This window comes from Lagenorhynchus albirostris, chromosome 3 (assembly GCF_949774975.1).
Source record: "Lagenorhynchus albirostris chromosome 3, mLagAlb1.1, whole genome shotgun sequence".
NCBI classification, from domain to species: Eukaryota; Metazoa; Chordata; class Mammalia; order Artiodactyla; family Delphinidae; genus Lagenorhynchus; species Lagenorhynchus albirostris.
The window spans coordinates 158907857-158925587 of NC_083097.1; the positions used below are offsets into that span (position 1 = coordinate 158907857).

Below are 17731 nucleotides of genomic sequence, written 5' to 3' on the forward strand. Positions count from 1 at the left end.
GCACCGCCTGGGTGTCTCACTCTGGTCGTTCACAGAGCTGGACTCACCTCCCCTCAGGGAGGGCTGGCTACAGATGTGTGCCCATCTTACATGGCAGTGATGATCACAGGAGCTAAATTGTGCAGAGCGCTTAGCTGAGGGCCAGGCACATGGTAGGAGCTCAGTAATTGGCACAGGAAGGCCTCACAGAGGGCTGATGGGTGGATGGTGGTGGCGTGGGTTCCCCTAGCTGTCATCCCACCCAATGCCCGGCTCGTGTAGGCGCTTAGTAAGCACAGGCAGCAGTGAACCTGGGGCCAGGGTGAGCGTGACTGAGGGGCTTCTCCTGTCTCAGTTTTCCCCTCTGTGAGATGAGGTGGGCACAGTACCAGGTCCCAGGGCCGGGGAGGGGGCTGGGAGAAATGATTTGCCGTTGCTATCATTACTACCATTTCCTGCTGGAAACCTCATCTCGGGGCTCTGTGAGATGGTGAAGGGGAAGCGCCAGATAGAGGGGGTCAAGCTTCACTGTGGGTCACCCCCAGGTGGGCAAGGAAGGGGTTTCGGGACCAAGGAGCAAAGGATTCTGGGTATGCCCTCCTACATGTCCCCCCAGATCCAGGAGCTCCAGGGAAAACCCCTATGCTGGGTGATGCCAGAGGCCTCACCAAGAGCCCCAGGCCTGGCGGTGAGGGGTCCTCAGTCTTGGGGAGACAGAGTGGGACACAGCCCCTAGCCCCATGGGGTCAAGGCTGACAGGATCCGAGGGGAACGGGGCAAAGGGATGGAAAGGAGGCTGGACCATGGGTGGGTGACGATAACACAGTTGCTGTCCACTGCCTGTGGGGGGCACAGCAGGCTGAAGGCGGTGGCATGGGGACCCAGCCCCCTATTAGCCAGGGTAGTGGAGTGGGGGGTAGTTGAGCGGGGAGGGGTCCTCCAGGGTGGTGTTCATCAAGGAGGTGGGAGTTGGGTCGGGATGGAGGAAGTTCCCAGGGATGGGCAGGAAACCCCTGTCTGACCTTTGGCCTTTGCAGCTACCCATTGATTCCTGATTCCGGACCCTTCCCAGCCACTACTGGGAGGGAGGAGGGTTGGGGGCTGCAAGTGGTGCCCAACCAGCTATTTCTCTGGGTTGGTCAGGCCCACCCAGAGTCCCCTGGAGCAGGGTGGGAGGAGGACATCTCCCATCTGCATTAATGGGGAGTCATGTAGGCAGAGTGAATACATGGTTTCAATGCAGGCCTCTGGAGTTAAGTTCTGGCTGGGCCACCTACCGCTGTGAGACCTGGGACAAGTGACTTCTCCTCCTTGAGCCTCGGTTTTCTCCTGTCTAAAGTGGAGACAACAAAGCCAGTTGTGAAACACTTGTCACAGTGCCTGGCACACAGTTAACCTTAATAAAAGGTGGTAGTTTTTTAAGGTGGGGTTGGATCATGCACAGCCTCTGATGTGAGGCTGGGGAACTGAGACACAGGGGAGGGACACTGTCCCAGCTGTTGTTGCCCTGGGCCTGTGGGATCACCAGGGGAAAGGGGGCATGACAGGGGTAGAGCCTGGGTGACAAGGGTCTAGTTGAGAGCTCAGGCAAGGGGGCAGTGCTTAGGCCAATGCCAGGAGGTGTGACAGTCTTGGTATGAACTTAAGATCTTGGCTATCTTTCACTGTATATTGAAGATGTTGCATATATGTATATATGAACATGATATCTGTTGTCAAGGGAAAAGAAAGGCAACCATAAACTCCTAGAAAACCAAAAAGCCACTCTAGACCTGATGTGCTACAATTTTGAGCAACTGTCACAGTGTAAGAACAAGAGTTTTCAATATACACACTAATGTCTTTTGTATCAAGCTCAAAAATAACATTCTTTTTGGCAATTTGATCTCACAACTTTGATTTGTAATGTTTCTTTTTCCAATAATTTGTTTTAAAAGCTAGATTTTTTTTTAAATGGAAAAGGTAATGATGAAACTTCCTCTTTTTGCTCAACATTATGACTTTGAGATTGTTGATTCCTTTTGACCGCTGTTTAGGTTTTCAGCACATACATTACCATAATAATTACCAATGGGCACTTAGACTGTTTCTAATTTTTTTGTTTCAGTGAACAAAATAAGACTTGATATCAAATCTCCACAAGTGAAATTGCTGGGTCCTAAAGCAATAACATTTTACATTTTGACAGCTGTCATCAATTTGTCCTCCAAAGAGGTTGTTTCCATTGACACTCCTGCCAGCAGAGTCTAAAATTTCTAAAAACAGCCTCTCTGAACACGTTCTGCCTGAATTCCTGGCCAGAAAATTCCAGAGGGAGGAGGTGAGCAACTGGTCTTCGAATTCACATGAGGTCAAATGCATCGAATGATGTGAGCATTTGGTTTTTCCCTGAAAACCATTTGTCATAGTCACAGGAAATTTTGTGCGTGAATCTCTCTGAATTCCTTTGGAGGGACTTCGATTTTAATTATTGTTTTCTAAATTAAAAACAATCCATTTGGTTTCATTTGATTGTTTGGGCAGAGACGGGAAGACTGTCCTGAGGAAGTCAGCTCTGTGTCACTCTGAAGACCGACACTGAAGTTCTCAAGGAGACACGAGGTTTTTAAAAACTCTCACAGAACTTCAGGAAGGTTCTGGAGGAAGCGATATTTCTGGCGAAGAAAAATTTCAGCAAAGTTCAGAAAACCCTCCACTTTTATGCCAACGTGTTTGGGTTTTGGTTAAATGCAGAGGAAATTAAGTTTTTGGGCTTTTGGAGTTGACAGAGGAGGCAAGGAGAGCCCTTTGTGGGGGGGGGGGCGGGGAAGAGCCTGTCCTCTCTGGGCATCCGTGTTCCTTCCTGAAAAAAGGTGACCCACTTTCTTACCTGGGACTGGGCGCCAACAAGGTCAGGCTGCTGCTGTCGCCAGTGCCCTCCACCCAGCTTGTGCCAGCCTTCCCCTTTCCACCCCCCCTCCATACACTCCTGTTTCTGTAGACACGGAGGGACCCCAGGGTGACCATGAATAGGGGAGGCCAGGGCAGGGACCTGGGAGAGTGTGCTGGGGGCAAGGTGGAGACACGGAGGTAAAGACTTGGAGACAGAGAGACAGACGGAGACTTTGAGTGGTAACTGGACAGGTGGAGACAGGAGGCACAACAGAGCAAGGGCAGGCTGGGGGCTGGCCCTGTGGGGAGGGAGGCAGGTGGGGTCTGGAAGGCAAGGCAGCTGGGGGATTCTCCGTTCCGGCGGGGGAACCAGACCTGACAGTACCCCTCCTGCTCACACACCTCCCATGGCTCCACATGTCCCCGGAGCTGATTTTCAGGGATCTGGCAGGTATGGCCAAGGGGAAGCCAGCAGAATAAGTGAACAGTAATGATCATATTTTAGGTCCCATTTACAGCCCTGAGCCCAGCCCTTTGTGTGTATCAGCCCTGGACCCCACAGTGAGGGTCTGAAGTCCCTGGGGCCCCAGACAAGGCAGGGCCAGTCTTCAGCCCTAGCTGACTCCAGAAGGAGAAGCTGTTTCCTGCTCACTTCTGGATTTACGCCAGAGTTGCAGGGGGAGGGGGGTGTCTCAGACCCATCTTCCCTGCCTCTCAAGTTCTGGGCCCTCAGCCAGCAGCAACCAGGTCTGCAGACTGGGGTGACCCCTGGTGGCCAGCAACGGAACAAAGCGGTTAGACTCTCATCCCCCCCCTCAGCCTCACCTCCTCCTTTGCGGGGGCCGGGGGGGCTCCAATTCCTCCCCCCACCCCAAGTTGGTCCTCTCCCAGTAAAGGCCCTGATCAGGCACCACCAAGCCACCTCCAAGGTGGGTGGGGGGATAATAAACAGGACCGGCTGAGGGGGGATCAGAGTTTCAAGTCTGCTGTTCCCCTCCTACAGCAGCCTCTTCAGAAAATTTTCAAAACAAATTTTAATTATTTTAAGGGTAATACATGCACATGATTTTTAAAATGCAAACTTTACAAAAAGGTATACAGAGGAGCATGAGACTGCTTCCCCCGCCGATCCCCAGATCCCTGATTCCTTTTCCAGAGGCCACAGCTGTGACCAGTGTTTCCTTCAGAGATATTTGGATAAAAGTTTCCCCCAGCCCCGAATTTTAAAAGACGTACACAAATTATTGCTCTCCTGCTTTTTTTTTTTTTTTTTTGCGGCACGCGGGCCTCTCACTGTTGTGGTCCCTCCCATCGCGGAGCACAGGCTCCAGACGCGCAGGCCCGGCGGCCATGGCTCACGGGCGCAGCCGCTCCGTGGCATGTGGGATCTTCCCAGACCAGGGCACGAGCCCGCGTCCCCCGCATCGGCAGGCGGACCCCCAACCACTGCGCCATCAGGGAAGCCCTGCTCTCCTGCTTTTTACATTAATGCGTCTCAGAGAAGATCAGCTTTGGCCTTTTTAACAGTTTTATAGTGGGAATTCCTTGGTTGTCCAGTGGTTAGGACTCTGTACTTTCACTGCTGAGGGCGCAGGTACAATCCCTGGTCAGGCAACTAAGATCTGCAAGCCGGGCAGCTTGGCCAAAAACAAAAAATAAAAAAACCCACACAAACCAGTTGTATAGCAGTCCATGGTGTGGATGGACGGACACTCATTTAAACAGTCCCCAACTGATGGACACTGAGGTTGTTTCCAATTTTTTGCAATTACCAAGAATAATGTAATAATGTCTTCATTTCTCCTCTCCCCCACCCTCATCTTTTTAAAAGTAAACTTTTAATTTTGGAATATGTTTAGATTTACAGAAACTTTGCAGAGATAATACAGAGTCTCTGAATAGCCCTCATGCAGCTTCTTCCAATTTCTCGGTCAAAACTAAGAAATTAATCTTCGTATATTACTATTAACTAAACTCTAGACTTTATTTGATTTCCTAAGTGTTTTTCTGTTCCAGGATCCAACACAGGATTCTCCACTGCATTCAGTCCATCATTTTGTATACATTTAAATATGGTTGTAGATTAAAAAATTTTTTTAATTAAAATAATATGGTTGGGCTTCCCTGGTGGCGCAGTAGTTGAGAGTCCTTCTGCCGATGCAGGGGACACGGGTTCATGCTCCAATCTGGGAAGATCACACATGCCGCGGAGCGGCTGGGCCCGTGAGCCATGGCCGCTGAGCCTGCGCATCCGGAGCCTGTGCTCCACAACGGGAGAGGCCACAACAGTGAGAGGCCCGCGTACCGCGAAAAAAAGAAAATAATAATAATAATAATATGGTTGCAGAAAAATTGCCTCAAGAGGAGTTGATGGGTCAAACAACATGTGCACTTTTAATTTTGAGAGATTCTGGAAAACTGCCCTCCCAAGTGGTTGTACGAATGAGCAGTCCCAACAGCAGTGCCAACACAATGTATTCACAAACTTTTAATTTGTTTTTATTTTTGTCTTTGACAAACTAAAGGGTAGAAAACGATATCACATTTTTTTCAGTTTGCATTTCTTCTCTAGCAGTGAGATTGGGCCCCTTTTTCGTATATTTCGATGACCAGGTTGCCCATGTGCTTTGCCCATTTTCTACTGAGTTATTTTTTGAAAAATTAATGTAGAATAGATCCTTACATAATAAGGAACGTAGTTTATTCCTGGATATAAAAAATTATCTGAAAGGGATTTTTCTTTTCTTTGAAAGGATTTTCTACCTAGTTGTTTAGATATAGGAAAGTTTCCATTGATTCTCTTGGGTTTTCTATATATAGTCATACCAACAGCAGATACTATTATTGGGTTGACTGTTTCTGAGGCATTCCTGCCAAAAATGCCAATTAATCATGAGGAAACATCACAAAAACCCAAACTCAGACACCACAAAATGACTCGCTTGGGCTTTTTAAAAAATGCCAGTGTCAAAAAAAAAAAAAAAAAAAAAGCCAGTGTCATGAAAGGCAAAGACAGATTGAGGAATGTTCCAGATTAATACAATGTGTAAGCCAGGATACTCTTTTGTTACAAAGGACATTATCAGAACAGTTGGAAAAATCTGATTACGGTCTGGAAATTGGAATCTAAGTGTCCATCGATAGATGAATGGATAAAGAAGATGTTTTATATATATATACACACACACACACACACAACGGAATATTACTCATAATAGTCTCATAAAAAAGAAATCTTGCCATTTCAATGACATGGATGGATCTAGAGGGTATTATGTTAACTGAAATAAGTCAGGCTGAGAAAGACAAATACCGTATAATCTCACTTACAGGCAATTGTTGCTATTTTGATGACCTTTTCAGAATTTTTCTCATTTGATCCATTTAGTATGGCGAATTTTATTACCAGACTTCCAAATATTGAACCATCTCTGCACCTCAGGCATAAGTCACTTTGTTATGGTGTATCTTAAAAACGTGTTACTTGGTTCTCTGCTAAAATTCCATTTGGGAGTTTTGTACCCTCTTCATAGGGAGAGGGGTCTGTAGTTTTCCTATTGTGCCATTTTTGTCAGCTTTTGATGTCAAGGATATGCGGGCTCTCACCATTCCAATTACTCATCTTACAGACAAGGTAAACTGAGGACCAGAGAGAAGTAACCCCTTCAGGTCACTCCCAGGTCAGGGCTGGACCCTAAGTCCTCACGTCTGTGCGATGAGGGCAACAGTGTCCTTGTCCTTAGAGGGGACTTAAGTCCCAGCTCTGTACTATCTCACCTTGTGACCAAATGGACCTTAATTTCCCCATCTGCAAAATAAGCACTAGATGGTCAAAGAGAGAGGGTCGGGTCTTCTTTCTGCACAGTTTCCGTACAGGACGGCTGTCGGTCGAAAGCTGAGCGTTGATGGGTGTCGACTGAGCATCTCATCTAGCGTGGGTACCTCTGTAAGTGTCCCAGCAGGGCCCCCAGTGTCTGTCCTCCTGGCCTCGAGCCCTGATCCAGCTGGGGTCTGACTCACCCCCTTGCGCGCCGCGCTGGTCGCCTGCAACCCCCGGAGGTTCCCGGGCGAGAGCGCGAGCGGGGGTTGGGCCGAGGTCGGGACCCGGAGCGGGTCCGGGGGTGTGGCACTCTGCGCTGGGGGCCCGTCTGGGCTTCCAGGGCGTAACTGCCGGGAAGGAGGGAGGGTCCCGTCAGCACCCGGACCCCCCTTCCCCAGAGACCCTCCAGCATTCTTCCGCCTCTCCTGGGAACGCCCCCTCCCCAGAGATCCCATGCTCCAGGATCCCTCATCCCTTCTCCACCCCTGGCCATTTCCAGGACCCCTCCCCACGGACTCCCAGCCTTTTCCCCAGAAGCTCCGCCTCCAGGCCCCCGGCCCCTCACTCGGTACTCGATTTTTCTTGCATCCTCCACTTGCACTCCCCGCCCTCCCGTGAGCCCCCAATATGCGCCCGACCCCAGGGACCCATGCCTCCAGAGTGCCAGCGCTAACGTGGGGGATTCCCGTCCCTAAAGAGCGCCTCCCCCGCCCCCCAGGTTCGCCCCCCAGGTTCTAACGCCTGACCTTCAGGAGGGCCTTGACTCTCCACAAGGCCCCGCCCACGTGGGCAGGGGCATGGGCTCGCCCTCCCCCGGACCCTTCCCGCCCACTCCTTACTCACACGTGTTCGCGCAGCGTCGCCTCCCGGGCTGCGCAGGCTTCACTCTCGGCCTCCGCCGCGCTCGCGCGCCGCTGCACCGCGTCCAGCCGCTGCGCAGACTCCGTGGCCGCCGCCTCCCAGCGCGCCAGGGCTTCTGCGGGCGCAGGGGGCAGGATCAAGCTGGAGACCAGGCTCCTACCCCTCGCACACCAGCTGCGAATTCATAGTCTGCCTACTATTTGCGTGGTTTGTTTTATTTGAATTAAGTTTGTGTGCTGTTTGCGTGACCTTTACGTGTCATTTGCATAGCTTTTCATAGGTTTACATTACTTTGGGGAGTCTCTACACAGCGTGTGCAGATTTTGTTGTATTTGCATTGTTCTCTGCATTCGCATGACCTTTGCATATTATGCGCATTTCTTTCACAAGTTTTCGCGTTCGTCTGCTTTACGTTTGCACCTGTACGTGTCATTTGCGTAGCTGGGAACCTTCTAGGCTCCTCCCACCTCTAGCCCTGCCCACCACTTTGCACCCCAACACACCTGTCAGCGCCCCGTTCTCTGCCCCCATCTGGGTCCCCTGAGCCTTGGCCTCGTCCATCTCAGTCTTCAGTGTCATCAGTTGGGTCTGAAGCCGACTCTGCGGAGTGGAGGGGAAGTGAGGGGGGGAGGGGGGGAGGGGAGAAGGAGTGAATTGACCCCGCCCTTTCCAGGGGAGACTGAAACTACATTGGTGTTCCTTGAGCCTTATTTGGACCTTTGGGGGTCCTGTAGCTGTGAAACACAGAAGTGGCCTCTGAAGTCTGGGGTACCGAGTGGTGACAGGTGCCTGCCTGGAAGAAGTTCTCTGTCCAGGTCATCCGGCCCCTACTCCAGGCCAACTAGATGTAGAAAAGGTTTAGCTCTGCCGACAGGATCTGGTTCCAATCCTAGCTCTGTCTAGACTCGCGGACTGGGGTTTCAGACCAGCACAAGCCAATTTGGTGGTTGACAATTGGGTTTCAAGGGTATACTTAGTCACCTCTGTGAGACTGTTACAGTAAAAGTGGAAAATGGGGTTTTTCTTTCCTACTAACAAGCCGGGAAAACAAAGGAATGAGTGAATGCCTATAGAAACAGCAAAAGCAGGTCTATAAAAGTTAAGCAATCCTAGTTTCACTTTAACTGTTACTAATCTGTAGTGCATGCAACTAGAATTGTCCTACACAAAGCTAATTCCTTAATTACTCTCTGACTCTATGTGAATTATATCCTGCATCTGGCATTCTTTTCTCCCACACTCCCTTGTAACACTCCCTTGTAGCTTTCTTCATTTCAGAGAGGAGGTCACCAATGATAATCTTGGAGATGACCAGACCCAGTTACAGGGCTGCCTGATGTCTTCTGTGGCCGTTTTGAAATTTCCCAGAAGAAAGAAGAATGCAAGTCCATCACTTCCTTGATCCTTATCACCTACCCCAGACTACAAGCCCTGACTATAAGACTTCTCCCTATTCCCCCAGAGAGGGGGGCACAGTTTTTTTGAGGTGCTAGCCTGCCGTGTTCCCTCTTTGCCTGGCAAAGAAATAAAGCTACTCTCTATTTCCTCCAAAACTCTGTCTCCGTATTTCTATTTGGTACCAGGGTACAGAGGCCGAGATTTTGGCAACAAGACATTCTGCAAAACCACTGGCCTGGCTTCCTTGGAGAAGACTCCATCGAGAGGCAGAGACAGAATTTGAACCCAGTGCAGGCTGCTCTTAACCTCGGCTACCCCAGGCCTTTCCCTTAGGCAGTCAGGAAAGGTGTAGGGATGAATTTTCAAAAGGCATGAATTTTCAAAAATTCATACACTGCCCAACCTCTGCTGTGCCTGGGACACAGGGGTACACAGTAGTTACTCAATAAATGTGAACGGTTGGGACTCTGAGGATGATTCTTCTGCGAGGTCCAGGGCTGGGAAGGGTTAAGGAAGAGTTTGAAGGGGGTGGCAGGAGGAAAAGGGAGGACCTGGCTGGTACCTCCCCCAAGAGGCCGACTTTAGCCTCCTAATTACAGGTGACATGAATGTCCCTCTCTCAAAATAGGACTGCTGTACACTGGCTGGGAGGTGGGATGTTGAGTGGGTACCTAGGGGGAGGGTTAGCACAGGGCCTCCCCAGGTGGGCTTAGGGGTCTGAGGCTTCCCTAGCCTCCACCAGTGATTTGGCAAATAGCAGAGGACAGTGACACCTTCTTGGTCAGAAGGTAGACTCAGGGCTGAACTGGCATTGTAGGAGTTGGAAGGAATTACGTGTATATTCTTAGTTGCCTCCCTCAATTGAAGAATGGCGGAAACCAAGGCACAGGGCGGGGGGGGGGAGCCCCGGGGATGTGTGTACACCCTCTCCCCCCCATATTCTGGATTCCCCAGCCCCCCACCCTGCCCACTTACCTGGCGGCCCTCACAGGCCCTTAGGGCCTCCTCCAGCTCCTGTCGGACACCCTCGGCCTGGTTCAACTGCCTGGTCAGGGCCTCCTCGCGCTGGGCAGCCTCTGCCAGCCGGCGCCGAAGTTCCTCGACCTCGGGCTCCAGGTCTCCAGGCGGCGCCGTGGTGTTGGCCCCTGACTCTGGGCAGCGAGGCCTCCGGGAGGCCGAGGCGGCCAGATTCCAGGCCAGCAGGGCTGCTCCAGCCGCCACCGCTGCCAGGAACACAGCGGCCCCGCACAGAGCGAACACTCGCCAGGCGCGCCCTGGCTCCGGCCCCGGCTCGGCCATACCGCCGTCCACAGCTCTGGCCCCAGACGGCCACGAGCATTTAATTGGCACCTTGGGGCTCCAGGGACACCCACGGTTCCGCCCTGCCTGGCGGTGGCTTCAAGTTTGTTGGGAGGGGCTGGACCCACGCCAAGGGCCAGCCCAGATTAGTGGAGCCCAGGACAGGACTGGGGGGTCCTGGATTCCAGTCTGACATCTGCATCCCACGTGACCCTCTGAGCCTCAGTTTCCCCCTCTGTGAAGCAGAGATGACAGTAGCTCTTGCCCCGTAGGGCTTTGTGGGAATCACTTGAGTACATCTGCGCAAAGCACCCATTTGCACAGGGGGTGCTTGGCGAGGGTCTGGGGGTATATTGTCCCCATTCTGTTCATGGAATGACCAAGCCTAGAAGACGGGAGGCTACTCGAGCAATTGAGGTTGGCCTGGCTCAGGCTGCCACACTTTTTGTGGCTGGCTGTGAGGACCAGAGGGTAGACGCAAGGGTGGATCCGTCCCATCTCCCTGCCCGTTCTCCAGTAGGCCACCAGGGGGAGACCTTACAACGTGAATCAGATCCAGGCGCGTTCACACCGTTCCCCAGACTTCCCTCTGAGTCAAATCCTCTTCCTCCCGCTCCGCCCTCTTTCCCCTTATTTCCTCTTGGCCTGCCTCCATTTCCACCTCCCTTTCCTCCTCTTCCTCCACCCTACTCCCTCTCTTTTTCTCTTCCCCCTCAATCTCCCCGTTTCACCCCTCCCCCCTTTCTAATCCCTCCCCCTCCTCTTCCTCCCCAGCAAGACCCCTAGCAGGTCTTTGATGTCACTTCCTGCTCTTAGCTGCCTCCTGCCCTCCTCAGCGCTCTTCAGGCCAGCGCATTCCTACCCCAGGGCTGCCTGAGAGCCCTCTCCTCCCTCTTTGCCCAGTTAACAGTTCCTACCAGCTCTCCCCTGTCCACCAGTGTGTCTTCCTCCTCCAGAACCCTCCCCCTTCCCCACTAACTCAGGCCCCCTTTTTTTTTTTTTTTTTTTTTTGCAGTACGCGGGCCTCTCACTGTTGTGGCCTCTCCCGTTGTGGAGCACAGGCTCCGGACGCGCAGGCTCAGCGGCCATGGCTCACGGGCTTAGTTGCTCCGCGGCATGTGGGATCTTCCCGGATCGGGGCACGAACCCGTGTCCCCTGCATTGGCAGGCGGACTCTCAACCACTGCGCCACCAGGGAAGCCCTCAGGCCCCTTTTGATCAGCTCTCTCAGCTCTGCTGTCATTTTACCTGTGTGTGATTCCTGGCTGCCTCCCCCATCACACTGGGTGAGCCCCTAGAAAGCAAAGCCTGCACCTGCCCTGTTCACAGGCCACCGCGTGGGCCGGGCACACAGTAGTTGGCAGAAGTGTGAGCTGAGTGAACACTATGAACTAGAACCTGTGTCCCTCCCTGACCTGCCCAGCCCCCCGCCCCCCCAATTCCACATTAAGAAACCAGAGCCCAGAGAGGCTAAGTCTCAGGCCAGGGACACACAGCAGCCACAGGTCACTGCCAGATTCCTGCTGAAGCTGGAATCCCCCCAACCAGCCAGGGAAGAGGGGCCTTTTTAGGAAAGAGAGACATTTATACCCTAGCCATTGGGTGGGAATTTAGGGGAAGAAATTGAGCAGGTCAAACCCATAATATTGGGGCAAACCTGCCCCCTCCATCAGCGAAACACAGCCCAGGTATGGTGGGGGTGGGAGGCGGAGCTGTTTTGGGACTTTCCAGTAGCCCAAGCTGGGAGCTGGGGGGAAGGATGTTGAGTGGGGATGGGAAAGGACTGAGGTCACGTGAGAAAGGTCTGCTTCCCGGCAATCAAGAGAACCTGCTGGAAGCAGAGGGTTCCATTGCCTGAGCAGCTGAGAAACCCTGAGCGAGTCCAGTCACTCCTCTGGACCTCAGTTTCCTCATCTGTTAGATGGGGCTGCCGATGGGGGTGGTGGTGAAATGACTCAGTCATTGTAAAGGGACTCCATGGGAGCGCCTGCTGAGTCCCCCTGTGAGCTGGGGACACTCACAGAACTGACGGGCACCCAAGCCTCACCTTCTAGAGCCGAGGTTCTCACCGGAATTGATTCTGCCCCCCAGGGGAAACTTGGTAATGTCTAGGGGCATTTTTTTGTTGTCACAACCTCGGGGTAAGGTGTTATGGGCCTCTAGTGGGTGGAAGCCAGGGATGCTGCTCAACGTGCTACAGTGCCCAGGGCAGGCCCCACAGCAGAGAATGGTCCAGTCCAAATGTCAAGAGTTTGGAGGCCGAGAAACCTTGTTCTAGAACTTCAGAGTGGGAAGCTGGTGCTCCGAGCAGGAGGTAGAGACTAGCTGAGGCCATGAGGCAGTAAGGAACTTGACAAATCAAAATGCAGAGAAGGGCTTCCCTGGTGGCGCAGTGGTTGAGAGTCCGCCTGCCGAGGCAGGGGACATGGGTTCGTGCCCCGGTCCGGGAAGATCCCACATGCCGCGGAGCGGCTGGGCCCGTGAGCCATGGCTGTTGAGCCTGCGCGTCCGGAGCCTGTGCTCTGCAACGGGAGAGACCACAACAGTGAGAGGCCCCTGTACTCTAAAAAAAAAAAAAAAAAAAAAAAAAAAATGCAGAGAAATGGTCACAGGGGGTGGAGCAAGAGGAAGTTAGGGGCTGGGGGTGGGGTCGGGGGGGCGTCAGGGGGGCCTGTGGCAGGGATGGGGTTTGGGGGTCCCTGGGAGGGCAGCGGGAGCCATGGAGGGGGGGCCTGACCATCTGGGCTCGGGACCATGGTGAGGGCAGTGCAGAATTCTGGGAATTCTGGGCAGATGCAAGGGACCTGCCCCCACCACCAGCCACGCACAAGAAGTTGCCCGGACAATAGTCAGGATTCCAGGGGAACTTGGAGGAAGGAAGATAACAGAGGAGGAAGGAATTATGGGCCATGGGAGGATCCAAGAAAGTGGGTTGAAGGGTTTATCAGATGGTAGGCTTCAATTTTGAACACCTTCCAATTTTTTTTTTTTTTTTTGGCGGTGCCACGCATCTTGCGGGATCTCAGTTCCCCAACCAAGGATTGAACCCGGGCAAAGGCAGTGAAAGCTCAAAATCCTAACCACTAGGCCACCAGGGGACTCCCAGTGGCCTTCAATTTTGAGAAGCAGAGAGGCTCTCTGGAGGAAGGGGCATTGTGACACAGAGCCGTGTGTGTCTGCAGATCCAGGTTTGATCCCAGCCCTGCACTTTCTGTGGGAAGGGATTGGGAACCAGGACAAAGTGTCCCTCACCACAGCCTCGGTTTCCTCATGGGACCGCTGCCATCAGAAGATCCCGGCGAGGAGATGAGAGCAGAACACTGCAGGTGAGCTGATGAGGGTGTAGAGTTCTTTAAGATGATCCAAATGGACAAGAGGGCTGGGGAGGCAGTGGGGTGGTGGCTGCCAGAACCGCAGGGATTCCTGAGAACATTCTAGAGCAGGGAAAGCTGGATGTGGATGTCAATGGGTGTCTACCCTGGCCCGCAGGGCAGCCCCCAGATGCTTGGGGGTGACACAGTAACACTCTAAAAACTTGAGAGTAAAGTTTTTCCCCCCCTAGAGGGGTGTTTACTTTTTCGGAGCCCAAAGACCCCAGAAGAAAGTGACTTTCTAGAAACCGTGTCAGCAAGAAGCAGGCGCCCCACCTTCCACCCCCATGCCCTCCTCAGCTCTAGGGCAGCCTTGGGCCAACTCCGCTACTTCTCCATGCCCAAGGTATCCCTCCAGAGCTGCCCCATGGACCCCTTAGGCTACCCCATCCCCCCTCTCCTCCCCACAGCCGTGTTGCCATGTGGTCCCCTCAGAACGGGCCAGGTCACGAAGCCTCAAAGGGGGAAGCAGAGAGCGAACCGGACCAGTCCAGGTTGTGGCCTAAAAGACATCAAAACAGGGACTCAGAGGCAGATACAACACGGGCTCCGCGCCCTCAAGCCCTGCCCAGCTCCAGGACCGCCCCCACCCCCCACCCCCTCCCTGCTCACTGGGCTCTCCCTCCCTCTCCAAGATTCTTCTCCTCGGTGCCCAGCCCTCTGCCCCGCAGGTAGGCCACCTCCCCAGACCGTGACCCATCCCCGACTCCCATTCTTTCCCAGTTTTCTTTTCCCCAGAGCTGCCCCCTCCTTACCGGCCGGCTTTCTGGGACCTCAGATCAGCAGAGCCTCGAGGACCATGACCACGACCACAGCGAACAGGACGCTCGAGCAGCTAGAAGAGTTGTTCTCAGCTGAGGCTTCACTCCCTCTTCTGGAGTAGAGATCGGGACAATTCAGACAACTGCCAAGCCGGCTCCAGCAGCTGGAGGCTGCGCCCCTAAGAATCTCCACTCCTCCCCCACCAAGTCACTGGGGAGGAGAGCTGGCAGCGGCCACCCCATGGCTGTGTGACACAAGGGACAAGGCTGGGACTTAAACTTTGCCCCCTGAGCAACGGGGTTTTTCGAAGCCAAGGGGGTCGCGAGTCTTCGGGGTGGGGTGAAAGGGGAGTGGCCAGTGGGGGGGGTCGTCTCGGACCTTAGTCGCTGCACCTCCGCCAAAGTGTCCTCCAGCTTCTGCTTCAAAATCTTGACCTCTCCTGGTGGGGTCGGGCACAGAATCAAGGGGTGCGTCAACACACTGACCACGCCCACTCACCTGGCTCCAACCCGGGACATGTCCCCGCCTCTAGCCCCGCCCTCATTCAACCCACGCTGGGAAACCTGGCGTGCTCCCCCCTCCCCTACTCCAAATGGAATCTGGTCCCATCCCTCCCTCCCGACCCCAACCCTGGGACCCTCCCTCCTTAGTCCTTTTCAGTAACTGGCCCACCCCTCCGAGCCCCGTCCGTGGAACGCTGGCCTTGTGCTTTTCTCACCCTGAAGCTCTGCCACCTGTGCCTGCTCCGTCTTCAGAGAATCCCTCAGGGTCACCTGCGACGCGGGGGTAGGGGTGGGGTGTGGGAAACTGGACTTCTGTCCTTGGGCCCTGGACCCCTCCTTAAGCCCTGGGATCAGAGGAGCTTGGGTCCAAACCCCCTTCAGTTTCCACTCCGACCGTCCCCTGCACCTCAGTCTCCCACCTTGAAGAGTGGCCATAACTCCCACCCTCCCAGGGCCACCGATAAGGGTGTGATCCTCGAAATGGGAGTTTTGAGGCCCTCCCCAAGAGAATTTGGAAGCTCCCCATGCCCAAACTCTAGGAGCAGTTTCCAGATCCCCCGGGGCTATTGCCCAAGAAGATTGAGAGGTCCTCCCAAAACCAGAACACGGGGGATTTCGGAGTCCAAGTAGAGGACCAGTGGGAGTTTCAAGGTTCCCCCATATCAGGACACAGATGAAAATTCCAGAGTCTCTCAGGATGCGGTGGAAGTATCAAGAGCCTCTTTCTCTGGGACCTGGTGAGGTCCCGATCCCAACCCCTAGGGGGGGCTTCTGCTCCCCCAAGACTGGGGCCCGAGGGGAGTTTCTAGCTCCCACACCCCAGTGCCCTGGAGTCTGGAGGTTCCCCCATATCCTAGCAGGGATACTGAGGCCCCTGATTTGGGTGCTCTAGGGAGCACCCCACCCCACACTAGCACCCTGGAGAGAGTTTACAGGTCTCCAAACCCTGGTGGGGACATCCAGGGGGGAGTTTTAAGGTCTATCTTGATCTCCACGTAGACCCTGTAAGAACCCCCCCGCAAGGACAGGGCCCTCTCTAGGGGGTGCAGTGGCTTACCACCGTCTGGTTGCAGGTGGCGCCCTGGACCTCCATCTTCTGTAAGACTTCCTGGGCCTGGGTTAGCTGGTGCTGCACGTACCGAGTGCGGTTCTGACACTCCTGCTCTGCTTGGAGGCCATCCGTGCAGTGCTTGCTGTTGGCCCTGACAGCGAAGATGACCAAGGGTACAAGTAGAGCCATCAGAATCACCAGGAGCAGCAGGAAGCACAGGCACCGCGGCAGCTTGCAGCAGCGCAGCACCGACTCATTCAAGTGGTCAACCATGGGCACAGGGCTGTAGTGATACAAAGTAGGTGCCCTCCAGCTCTGTCCGTAGGGAGTCTGGACGGGAGTTAGGGGAGGGCGCTGGAACCTCTTCTGGGCTGGGGCTACCCCCTTATTAGCATAGGAGCTGTGCTGGCCAATGACAAGTTCCAGGAGGATCCTCTGACTTGGAGATACTGGAATGAGGGCATCTAAAGGCAGAGCAGAGCCCAGGCTTTCTGTTTCGGTTTCCTTTTTCCCTTTCTCAGAAAAAGAGGTGGGTTGTTTCTGCCTAATTATGGCCTCGGGACTTTCTGGGTTGGTTGCTGGCCAGTGAGATCCTGTGGGAGGGGAGCTGGGGCTACCTGCGATACCCCATCTCAAGTCCCTGCCCTTCTCCTTTATGTTTCTGAGGGTGACAGCTGCAGTTACTGAGTGTTTAGTGCATGCCACCTTTGTGTTCATCTGTACCACGACCTGAAGAGGCCAAGGGCATTTTGGGTTCCCAAGTCCCCAGCTGGGGAAACTGAGGCCGAGAGGTGACTAGTGGACTGGGGACAGGGTCTGGGTCTGACAGAAGAGGCTGGGTTTTGAATTCAGGGGTGTCCCTGGTGACCTAGCAGGGGTTCACTTAGCATCCCTGCCCCTCCCCCCCACCAAGGGGACCGTAGGGTGCCATGGAGGGTGTCAGAGGAGGGACCGTAGCCTGTGGGAGCGGAGAGACGATCTGGATGGACCCACGAGACTAAGGCTGCAGTCCCCCTATTTGGCCACCAGAGGCTGCCCCAGCCAACAAACCAGGTCCCTGTTCTAGCTCCACCCAGGAACCGGCTCCTACTTCCACAATCTGCCCCTACCACCCCAGGACTCCACATAAACCCTCTGAACTGTAAGCGAGCAGGACCCTGTGGGGCCTTCATTCCCGAGTTGTTTTTACAGATGTGAAACGCCTCCCTCGCCAAACGGAAGATGTTAACTACTTGATGACCGTGAGCATGTAGCCCCCAGGCCTAGTGGTGCCTAAGGATGGATCATGTTTAACTAACCCCTGTGACACCACCCTGTTACCTCACCATCAGCCAATCAGAGAATTGTGCACGAGCTGATCACAGACCCTGTGACCAACACCTCCCCCCACCGCCGCTGCCCACATACCCGGCCTTTAAAAATGTTTTGCTGAAACCCTTCGGGGAGTTCAGGGTTTTTCTGAACCCCGCGTTCACGAGCCTCCTGCCTCCTCGCATGGCCCTGCGATAAACCTTTCTCTGCTCCAAACTCTGACGTTTCGGTTTGTTTGACCTCACTGTGCGTAGGGCACACGGACTTGTGCTAACAGAACCTCAGTTTCCTCATCTGTAAAGTGCGGCCATAACAGGAGAAGCCTCAGCAGGAGGGGCCAGTGAGGAGTTTTGAGTAAAACGCTTTGGCATCCAGTAGGCACTCAATGGATGTGTGGACGGCGCTGCGGCTCAGGGCAGAAGGAGAGGTGGGTAATGCAGAAACACGGCCATGGAGTGAGGAGCACATTTTGAGGAAAGATGATCATGTCCATCTGGAACACGCT

At 53.9% G+C, this 17731-nt stretch overlaps 2 protein-coding genes across 4 annotated transcripts; both read right to left on the reverse strand.

Moving 5' to 3' along the window:
* Nucleotides 1–5312: 5312 nt before the first annotated feature.
* On the reverse strand, nt 5313–13616 carry CCDC194 (coiled-coil domain containing 194). Of its 3 annotated transcripts, none has more exons than XM_060144706.1 (5): nt 13481–13616; nt 9905–10463; nt 8035–8131; nt 7514–7646; nt 5313–7017 (listed from the first exon to the last, which is right to left on the reverse strand). In XM_060144706.1, the coding sequence occupies exons 2-5, from the start codon at nt 10226–10228 to the stop codon at nt 6867–6869; spliced, it is 705 nt and encodes a 234-aa protein (XP_060000689.1). In that variant the 5' UTR covers nt 10229–10463; nt 13481–13616; the 3' UTR covers nt 5313–6866. The 3 variants fall into 3 exon arrangements, with proteins under 3 accessions (XP_060000689.1, XP_060000688.1, XP_060000687.1); XM_060144705.1 differs by having other exon boundaries at nt 9905–10764; nt 13481–13496; XM_060144704.1 differs by lacking the exon at nt 13481–13616 and having other exon boundaries at nt 9905–10816.
* A 155-nt stretch (nt 13617–13771) lies between these two features.
* On the reverse strand, nt 13772–16390 carry BST2 (bone marrow stromal cell antigen 2). The gene is made up of 5 exons (XM_060144707.1): nt 15922–16390; nt 15080–15134; nt 14740–14800; nt 14355–14473; nt 13772–14101 (listed from the first exon to the last, which is right to left on the reverse strand). The coding sequence occupies exons 1-4, from the start codon at nt 16186–16188 to the stop codon at nt 14374–14376; spliced, it is 483 nt and encodes a 160-aa protein (XP_060000690.1). The 5' UTR covers nt 16189–16390; the 3' UTR covers nt 13772–14101; nt 14355–14373.
* Nucleotides 16391–17731: the final 1341 nt, after the last annotated feature.

Bases quoted from the DNA above. Each gene is read 5' to 3' on its own strand.
- CCDC194 (XM_060144706.1), bottom strand. From the start codon at position 10,228: ATGGCCGAGCCGGGGCCGGAGCCAGGGCGCGCCTGGCGAGTGTTCGCT. The intron at 7,647-8,034 runs GTGTGTTGGGGT...CTGCGCCCGCAG, and splicing joins AGAGAACGGGGCGCTGACAG to AAGCCCTGGCGCGCTGGGAG. The intron at 7,018-7,513 runs GTGAGTAAGGAG...CCTTCCCGGCAG, and splicing joins GCGACGCTGCGCGAACACGT to TTACGCCCTGGAAGCCCAGA.
- BST2 (XM_060144707.1), bottom strand. From the start codon at position 16,188: ATGGTTGACCACTTGAATGAGTCGGTGCTGCGCTGCTGCAAGCTGCCG. The intron at 14,801-15,079 runs GTGAGAAAAGCA...CGACCCCACCAG, and splicing joins ACAGGTGGCAGAGCTTCAGG to GAGAGGTCAAGATTTTGAAG. The intron at 14,474-14,739 runs GTCCGAGACGAC...TCTCTACTCCAG, and splicing joins GCGGAGGTGCAGCGACTAAG to AAGAGGGAGTGAAGCCTCAG.